The sequence below is a fragment of the Pseudophryne corroboree genome, unplaced genomic scaffold, assembly GCF_028390025.1.
Source record: "Pseudophryne corroboree isolate aPseCor3 unplaced genomic scaffold, aPseCor3.hap2 scaffold_1036, whole genome shotgun sequence".
NCBI lineage: Eukaryota > Metazoa > Chordata > Amphibia > Anura > Myobatrachidae > Pseudophryne > Pseudophryne corroboree.
Window position 1 is genome coordinate 195,552 of NW_026967663.1, and position 9,407 is coordinate 204,958.

A 9,407-nucleotide genomic window follows, 5' to 3' on the forward strand; every position below is an offset into this window, starting at 1 on the left:
CAGTTCGTGTGGCTATAACGAACAGAATACAGTGACCATCAGCGTGTGTTTGCATCACTTTCCAGCCACACGAACAGCTCTTAATGCAACCGGAAAAGATCCAGCTGTTTGGCCTGTGAACCGATCGATGCATTAGATAATGTCCGGTTTGGCCAAATTTGCGGACTGAGCCCATGATTTGGGTTGAGCGGCAGTTTCAGGGCCGTGGGGCCTGTATAGTTTGGATACTGGGATAATCCAGAGCTCCGACACTTTATCGATATTCCCAGAGTGAAAGGAGGGATGGGCAGGGCTGACCTATGACCTAGACTAATTATATTCCTAAGTTTGCTATAATTGAGAGTCCAGATGTTTAAATGGATACAAATACCTTCTGATGAAACCGTTCTAATGCTATAACGGAGAAACATGTTAAGGAAATTGGCACTGGTGCTGAGAGTAAACTGATTGTTTTGGACTGTTGGCCTCCACTTGCTTCAGATATCCAGCTACACACAGGCGCATCACAGCCGTATGACAGGTGATCTCAGCCGGGGGCTGTCCTACCTCATTTGGTTTGTTCTGGCTCGAGCAGACTGAGACCACATATCCAGCTTTGTTCCGGCTAAAGATACAGCTTGCGGTGTATAGCCACAGTCGTCGGCCGCTCCATTCAATAAGAAGCATCACGTTCCAGCCTGCGGTGAGGTGAGGTGAAAACATTGCACTGACCTTACCGGTCACTGTAATTTGTATAAACCCCATACCACGCCAGCAGTATAAAAGTGAACTAGAGCGGCAAATGGTTAATACCGGGTCCTGGTGAGTGCACACATCAGGATATTTTGTATCTAATGACTGCAGCTTTTGTATCCATTTAAACATCTGGACTCTCAATTATAGCAAATTTGCTATAGTCAGTGTATATATCCTTATACACAAAGAATTCCTAGGATATAAAAATAACTGGATATCAAGTAATTCTGGCCAAACTAGCCTATTAAGATACATAATATATGGCTATGGACTGCGTATACATTTATGAACTTTAAGAATAATTTGGAGCCATACAGTTTATCAGTATCAATCGAGGTGTCTTTCAGCTTTTTTAAAGTGCCATACATGCATAATTTATGTATATAAATGTGATTATTTTTATCTATATTTACTTTTTAATATATCTAATAAATGTGATTGGAATTTAAGCGCTCTCTATTAAGTACCTTATGTTTGTATATTGACTATAGTTTAACCCTAGGCTATTAAGTGGGAGCAGCTTGTATAATTGCCTGGTGATTAGTATAATTCTTAGCCATTTATTGATGAATTGGTGATCTAACCACTAACTGTTGCGCCTGGATTTTTGTTCACTCACTGGTACACGTGGGAACATCAGAAAAACTCTGGTGTTTCCCCTGGTACCTGTGAGCACACAAAATATATATTTTTGTTAATTATATTCCTGCCTGTCATCTGCAGCATGTGTCATATTCTGGTCAGACTCAGCTGCTGCACTACTGCATTTGTAGGTATTCGTCTTCTGATATATGAGAGATTACTATAAACTGATTTTTTTTTTTGTTTTATATAGAACTGAAGAAGACAAAAAAGACTGGATTCAGGTGACTATATCTGCAACTGTAGTGGGTTCCCAGTAGAGTATTTGTAATCCTCCTTAGTTAATAGCTTTGTATACATTCTCTTTGATAGAATGACTTAATGAAAGATTTGGGGACATATGTAATAGGGTACGAGTTTGACGGTGGTCCGGGATGTCGGCTGATCTTGGACTTTTTTTGTTTTTTTTAAAGGGCCAATGATTTACAAGGCAAAACCATGCCCTGAAAATGATGGCCGCTTTAAAAAAAATGGTCAGAGATTGGCCGGCAAACTCGGACCCTATTATATATGCCCTTTGGAGTACAGTTTAACCATAGAGATATATCGCTTAATGCTCCAACGTTGTGTCAGTCTCAAAGATGAGTCTATGAATAAGAAAAGTAGGTGTGGGGAGGGGACCGGCTTAATGCTATCAGATCATTTACACTAGTGTTATGGTGTTTCTCAGGGACCTTTAGGGCTTTTGTGCAGTTGTCATTCCAATCTGTCTCTCCTCCGCTCCCTATTTGATATGTGAATGTAGGAGAGACAGAAGCTAAGATTATCCATTAGGGCCCAGATTTATCAAGCCTTGGAGAGTGATAAATAGCATGGTGATAAAGTAACAAACAATCGGCTCCCAACTGCCATGTTGCAGGCTGTGTTTGAAAAATGACAGGAGCTGATTAGTTTGTACCTTATCACTCTCCAAGGCTTGATAAATCTGGACCTTAGTATGAAGAGATGCCAGTGCATTGCACAGGTCCTCTTCACTAGGTGGATGATGGAACAGGGACGTTAATAGGTAGAGTGTTCTACTGTTGTCCCAACGTCTCCAATCCAACTTTATTGTCATCAACAATTCACATACATAAGCAGTCAATGAAAACATTACATTGCACTCAACAGAGTCATGAAATTCATAAGAACATCAACACCTAAAAACCTCCAAGTACAATTTAACATATTCAGATCTGTGTCGTTTATTTGATGGCAACATAGCAGATGGGACAAGTCTCCTACTATACTTTGTACTTTATTACAAAGCCTTTTTTCATATACCTCCTGAATACTAGGCAAGTGTAAGCCAATCACTTTATCAACTGACTGAACAACCCTCTCGAGACATTCCTCATCATCCACCTTTATTTAAGGAAATAACAAAAACACTGATATGTTGGAAGCAAAAATGTTATTGGTGTGAGCAGTGATTGATCATTCTATATTGTCTGTCACCTTCAGGCGATTGAAGCTATGATGATCCGACATGAGCAGACAGTGGAGACCTGCAAGCTGCTTAATTCCTCCCATCGGGAAGATGAAGAGACTCCCCCAAACTCACCGGTAATTAATGAGGGAGGGGTTTGAGGAAAACAATATTAAAAAATAGTGACCATCTTGGTCTTGAAGAGTAAGGTTATAGGGGAAAGAAAAGAGTGTTTGTTAAACGTGCAATTAGGTTGTTAAACAGTATTCCTTTTCTAATGGCACAACTTGTTACACAGAACACAGACCTGGGCAAGCGAGCACCAACCCCAATAAGGGAGAAGGAGGTGACCATGTGCATGAAATGCCAAGAAGCTTTTAACTCTATAACCAAACGGAGGCACCACTGCAAGGCTTGTGGACATGTGAGTTTCCTATTTATTATTGTTTTCCTTTCTGTACATTAATATTAATTATTTTGTTAATTTCTCTAAGCATTTACTTATGCATTGTTACCCTAATATTATATCCCCTTTTCTCCTTCTCATTCCACTCACTAGTTCCCTCTGACACTACTCTCCATTCAACACTTTCTCTTTCCTGCTTACTTCCATTGCTGCTATTCCTCCTCTGCATGCACACCTTATTCCCTGAGCAATTCTTATTTTCTTGTCATATATTCCTTTCACCAGTCTTCCTTTCTGTTCCCTCTACCACTCCTATCTGCTCGCTCTTTCCCTCTACAGTTATTGCCTTTGCCACACTACTTTTCCAGTTGCTCAATAGTTTTGTCTTCCCTTCTTTCCACTGTCTCACACCATGCTTCCCTCTATCGCTTACTATCTCTGCCACTCCTCTTTTCCAATTGCTTGCTCTTCTAAATTTTTCTTTTCAACTTGCTTCTTCACCTGCTTCTCCTTTCCACTCCAACTGTCACTCGCCTCTTTTCTATGGCATTTGCGCCTGATTGACTCATACTGATGTTATGTTGTTGTGATGCTCTTTGTCTAGTTAAAGTTTATCTATTACTTTCATCATTTTTAATTGTCTTCATTATTTTGTGGATTGCTTCTATCCTATTATTCCAGTGCTTTATCTTTGCCTCTGTGTACATTTTCCAGATTTCCTAATTTTCCAGTACTACTTTCTCAACCTGTATCACTTACCAGCTGCGTTTCTCATTACTACAGGTGGTTTGTGGAAAATGCTCAGAGTTTCGTGCCAGGCTTGTTTATGACAATAACCGAACAAATCGGGTGTGTGTGGACTGCTACGGTGCTCTGCATGGTTCTGTGTCCAGCCCAGGTTACAATTCCCACACACCTCAGCGTAGGAAATCTATCCTAGAGGTATTGTCCCTCTATACAGTCTGTCTCATGTTGACACCAGGTGATCTGATCTTTGCACTGCATTTCTGACATTATAGTTCGTTATTTATGTGAGATCATTATTTTTCTAGTGTATCTTTCATGATTGGCATTCATTTGAGTAGCTTGGTATTTGCATTTCTTGTTAACTTCTTATTTTAAAGGGAATGTCCCATCCCTCACTTATTATCTTCCTTCTCCTACAGAAACAGGCTTCGGTGGTGGCTGAGCACAGCGTATTGTGCAGTTACATGCATTATATGGAGAAAGGAGCCAAGAGCTGGCACAAAGGCTGGTTTGTCATCCCTCAGAATGAGCCCCTGGTTCTGTACATATATGGAGCTCCTCAGGTATGTTCATCATGGGCGTTACAGAGTATTAGTGGAAAGGGGCAGGAAGCGAAGCTTTAGAGTGGGTGGAGGATCTGGTTTAGGGCGTACATAACTGCTCTCTCTCCCTTTTCTGTCCCAGGATGTGAAAGCTCAGCGGAGCATCCCCCTGATTGGTTTTGAGGTGACCCCAACAGAACAGTGTGAGCGTTCGGATCGCAAGCATGTCTTCAAAATCAGCCAGAGCCAGCTCAGCTTTTACTTCAGCCCCGAAACAGAGGAACTGCAACGCCGCTGGGTGAAAGCACTGTCCCGAGCTGGCCGGGGGGAAGACTACAACTCCAAACACTTAATCCCGGAGACTGAGGAAGAGACTGAGGGGACTGGGGAAACCCTAGGGGACACTTGAGGACTCGTACGCTACACTACCCTCTTGGAGATACCTAAAAAGGGGTAGAGCTTGAACTAATTCATTTCATCTTCAAACAGGGGACTATTGTTGGTGTGGAGCTGGACTTGTTGCAGCACCACATGGGGAGGGCTGGACTCACCCATAGTACTTCCATGATCTACGAAAGACCTGAAAGAATTGAGCTGAACTTCAAACCCAGAGGACTTGTGTAGAATTGAATCGCTTCTGGGAAAGCTGAATGGGATGGGGCTGGACTGACCCATCATCACTCATACAGGAAGAAGTCGGATGGCTGGATTGACCCATTAACACTTCCTTCCCTGGTCAACATATGCTTCCATGCTCTCATTCTTCACTCAAACCCATCACCGGCACTTTCTCTTTTTTTTTTTTTTTATATGTTATGTATTATAATTATTTTAATAATATTTAGCAACACTTTTTTAAGTTGTTATTTTGCTTGTTGCGGAACCCTGTGTTCCCTTTTAAAGTTTTTACCATCATTCCAAAATTCAATGCTCATGCGTCCCAAAGTAGCCTGTTCGTACGTGAGGTCCTTTGTAACAGGGACGTGAGAGAACCAGGAGCAGAGTGAAGTAATCCAGTTACTGGACGGGAAGTAAAGGACCATAAACCATAGGAAGACATGTACAGAACCAGGGAAATAACAGCAACTAGCTCTGCACCGCCTGTCACTATCCCAGGTTACTTTATACACACACCTTAATGCAGGGCCAAATTGACAATGACAAATCAGTCATCCGTGGCACCTAATGAATCTATGACAGGAGTATTCAACATGCGGTCGGCCTTCCAGCTGCTGTGGAACTACAAATTGCAGGATGCCTTGCCACAGTTTTGCTATTGGTGCATGCTAAAACTGTGGCAGGGCATGCTGGGATGTGTAGTTCAACAGCAGCTGGGGGACATATGTTCAATACCCCTAATCTAGAGGTTTATAGGGCTTAGAGCATTTTTTTCCCAAAATCAGTGAATAAGTGCACTGGACCGATAAAGTATACAATACACACACACACACCAGTAGTATTACTATTCTGTAAAAGCAGATCAGGTAGGATGAAGCAGAGATCAACCTTCGCAATGTGAAGGGACACTTAAACCTAAAACAGAATCCAAAGGGATGTCAATGACACGCCAAGGTTTCAATATTGAGTGTATAGAAGATTTGACACTGCTCTCAGCGAGCCAATAAGACGGAGAAAAAGTATTGTCCTGTATTCCTTTCCGTTGGCAATGACTATATATTCCAGCTGTTAGTGTGTTGGGTGCAGATGTTTCCTCAATGATCACTTTCCCCTGTTTCATAGTATTCCGCATAACAACAATAGCAGACGTGGCCAAAAAACTTTTTTCCACCTGTTTCCTAAGCTCTGACTATATGTAACTGTAACAGGCTCAAGTGGACAATGTCTGCTTTAATCTTTCGTCACTCCGGAGAATGTGGCCTTTAAACTAGTAAATTAGTTGAATGGGGCAGTTCAAATGACCTGAGCCAATAGGATTCGCACTGGTCACGCTAGGGGGACTGTAACTCCAAATAATGATTTGCTTGGTTATGTTATGCACCGGGCTATAAATATACTTACATAGCTTTATTGTATCACCCCGTACAGGTTACAAGGACATTATGGGTGGTATTCAAATGATATATCATGCCCAATCTCCTTTCTAAAATGATCCCCGTTATCTCGCATATTGCGCCCATAGTAATCAGGTTTAGCTGTGTAAAGGGTTGGGTGCCTAGTTACCCCGGGGGGTAGTGAGCTGAAATGATGATACGACGCCCCCGAGGGCAGAAACAGAAAAGGTGTGGAAGGGGGTGAAAAGAATTGAATATCGCCCTATGTGTCTGCTGAGTCCTTGTCCGCTTTGTCATGCGTTCAGTGATTATTCGCCCCTTACTAGGTTTTATTTCCATTGTCAGCCAGCCGCGCCGGCTTCTGGAGCATATAAAGGAACTGCAGTCAGGGGAACAAATATTTAATGGAAGACCACAGCAGCGCCATAGAAACCAGGTCATTCTAGAACAGGAATATTTGAAAATAGTCATCACTTAGTATTTACAATGAAAAAATCTGAAGGAATTAAAAAAAAAAAAAGTCAGATGACAAAGTACGCAATTAACTTGAAATATCACTAAGGGGTCAATCCAATTAGCCGCGATGATATCGCGGGAGCGAATCATCTCGGCAGCGGCCGCACTTTGCGGCAGCCCAAACTTGCCCAAAAGTGCTCGCTGCCCCTTAGGGTAGCGAGCAATTTTGTGCGAATTCAGGCAGAATCCAGGATGTGAAGGGTGCAAGATTGGGTACTGTTGCCGGCATTTAAATGCCATGGCAGCGGCACTTTGCACCCATCGCAGATAATTGGCTTGACCCCAAAGACTATTAAAGTAATATAGTATGTATAGCTGTAGCTCAAGCCATTAGGGCAGAGGGGTTGCTGCACTTTTTGGGCCGCTACCCCCATGGTTCCATAAACTCATTCCCCCCCCCCCCCCCCCCCCCCCGACCTATTGAGGAAGATAATAATACAAAACTGTATTTACATTTTAAACATTATTTAAATCCAATCTGACCCCTGGTAGAACTCTGTATCCGTTTACATGGTCGACCATGTTATGGTCGACAGTCATTAGGTCGACCACTATTGGTCGACATTGACATGGTCGACATGGACACATGGTCGACACGTGAAAATGGTCGACAAATGAAAGGTCGACACATGAAAAGGTCGACATGAGTTTTTTAACTTTTTTTTCTTTTGGGGAACTTTTCCATACTTTACGATCCAAGTGGACTACGATTGGAACGGTAATCTGTGCCGAGTGAAGCGGTAGCGGAGCGAAGGCACCATGCCCGAAGCATGGCGAGCGAAGCGAGCCATGCGAGGGGACACGGTGCACTAATTGGGGTTCCCAGTTACTTTACGCAAAAAACGACACCAAAAAAAGGAGAAAAAAAACTCATGTCGACCTTTTCATGTGTCGACCTTTCATGTGTCGACCATGTGTCAATGTCGACCAATAGTGGTCGACCTAATGACTGTCGACCATAACATGGTCGACCATTCATACCGGAACCGTAGAACTCACCTACCCCAAATGGGGCTATACTGCCCATTTTGACAACCACCATTAAAAAAAATAAAAAATTCACAAAAAATTCTGTTACAAGGAATACTATAGAAAGAGTTGGAATATAGTATACATAGCCTCAATCTGCATGTGACTGTTACTAGTGTGTGACATGTTTTAGGTTCAGTGTTCCTTCCAATGATAAATGTGTAAGTCTGGAGAAGTAGATGCCACAATCAACCTAAATCGCAAGATGGAACCAACATTTCTGTATTTATCAAAGCTCATTCCCGAATTTGGAATACTGACCCGTAAACGCCTAAACTCAATGACGATTGTGCTAGTAGACCTAGATTTGCAGAGTGACTAGTGCCAAGTAACAACATTTTCACTTGTAAATTGTACCAAATCCTACAAGTTTTAATAATTAAATAATTTTGGAAGAATACATTCTATTAATACTTTTGTAATAATTGCCGGATATAAGACGTCAAGCGTATCCGCATAATCCACAGGTGAATATTGTGCAGCAAATTTAGGGCAGTGGTTCTCGACTCGTTTCCTCAACAGGTCATGTTTTCTAGAGTTCTTTAATTATGCACGGACGAGTTCATCTATTTTGCTGTTGTGCCAACTGTTTCTATAGACAGAAATCCTTAAAACATGACCCGTTGGGGGTAGGTGAGGCTTGGAGGAGATGAAAGCCACTGAGTTAGCATGTTCTCTCCAGTATGTCTTTACTATACAGTAAGTCTGTATGTATTTTATATGCCTTTGCTGTCCTGTGATTATACCCTTTGTACTGTGTTTTGGGCACAGATGTGCTGCCAGTATCAACAGCCCTGCACACTTCTCTGCTTCCAATCTCTGTGACTTGTTGGGTGGAGGAATAGCATTGGTGGCAGGCCACTAGGGATGTTTTAAACGTATTAAACGCCTCACCCCACTAGGTGCTAGAGGTATGTTCTGTTTGTTCAATACAGTCTGTTTATTGCAACCAGTCTACTTGAGTGCTTTGTATGTACGCCGCCACATCACCTAGTTACTGATGGATTAGCAGCATAGGATGGGTAGACAGGCAACTGATAAGCAGAATTGTGTAGTGAGGGCCCGATTCATGTTTGTACGGAATTGTACAGCCGCAAGGAAACGACTCTACAATTCTAATTAAAATTCTAATGCAGCAGGAGGTGACTTTAGGAGATAGTCTGATGACGCAGCCTCGGATGGTCGTGATGGTTATAGGCATCAGAAGCTTACTCAGGCTGGTCGTAGTATCCATCCACCGGTGTCCAGGAAGTCTGCGTCCAACGTCGGAGACCCTGGCCATGTCACACCTTCAAAACGAGGGCGACACTACCCCATTTTGAAGATGGGTGCCAGGTGTCCCGTCGTCCCCCCAAATGCTGCAGCTGACG

General features: G+C 42.5%; 1 protein-coding gene across 2 annotated transcripts in view; it reads left to right on the forward strand.

The window, feature by feature from the left end:
• The window catches only part of LOC134988306 (FYVE, RhoGEF and PH domain-containing protein 1-like), a 29,405-nt gene extending 20,419 nt beyond the window's left edge, over positions 1-8,986 (forward strand). For both annotated transcript variants that reach the window (XM_063950534.1, XM_063950535.1), the window contains 6 exons: positions 1,571-1,601; positions 2,821-2,922; positions 3,084-3,209; positions 3,975-4,133; positions 4,358-4,501; positions 4,623-8,986. In XM_063950534.1, coding sequence (XP_063806604.1) covers positions 1,571-1,601; positions 2,821-2,922; positions 3,084-3,209; positions 3,975-4,133; positions 4,358-4,501; positions 4,623-4,889 — 829 coding nt within the window. In that variant the 3' untranslated portion in view covers positions 4,890-8,986. The remainder of the gene's footprint in view (positions 1-1,570; positions 1,602-2,820; positions 2,923-3,083; positions 3,210-3,974; positions 4,134-4,357; positions 4,502-4,622) is intronic.
• Positions 8,987-9,407: the final 421 nt, after the last annotated feature.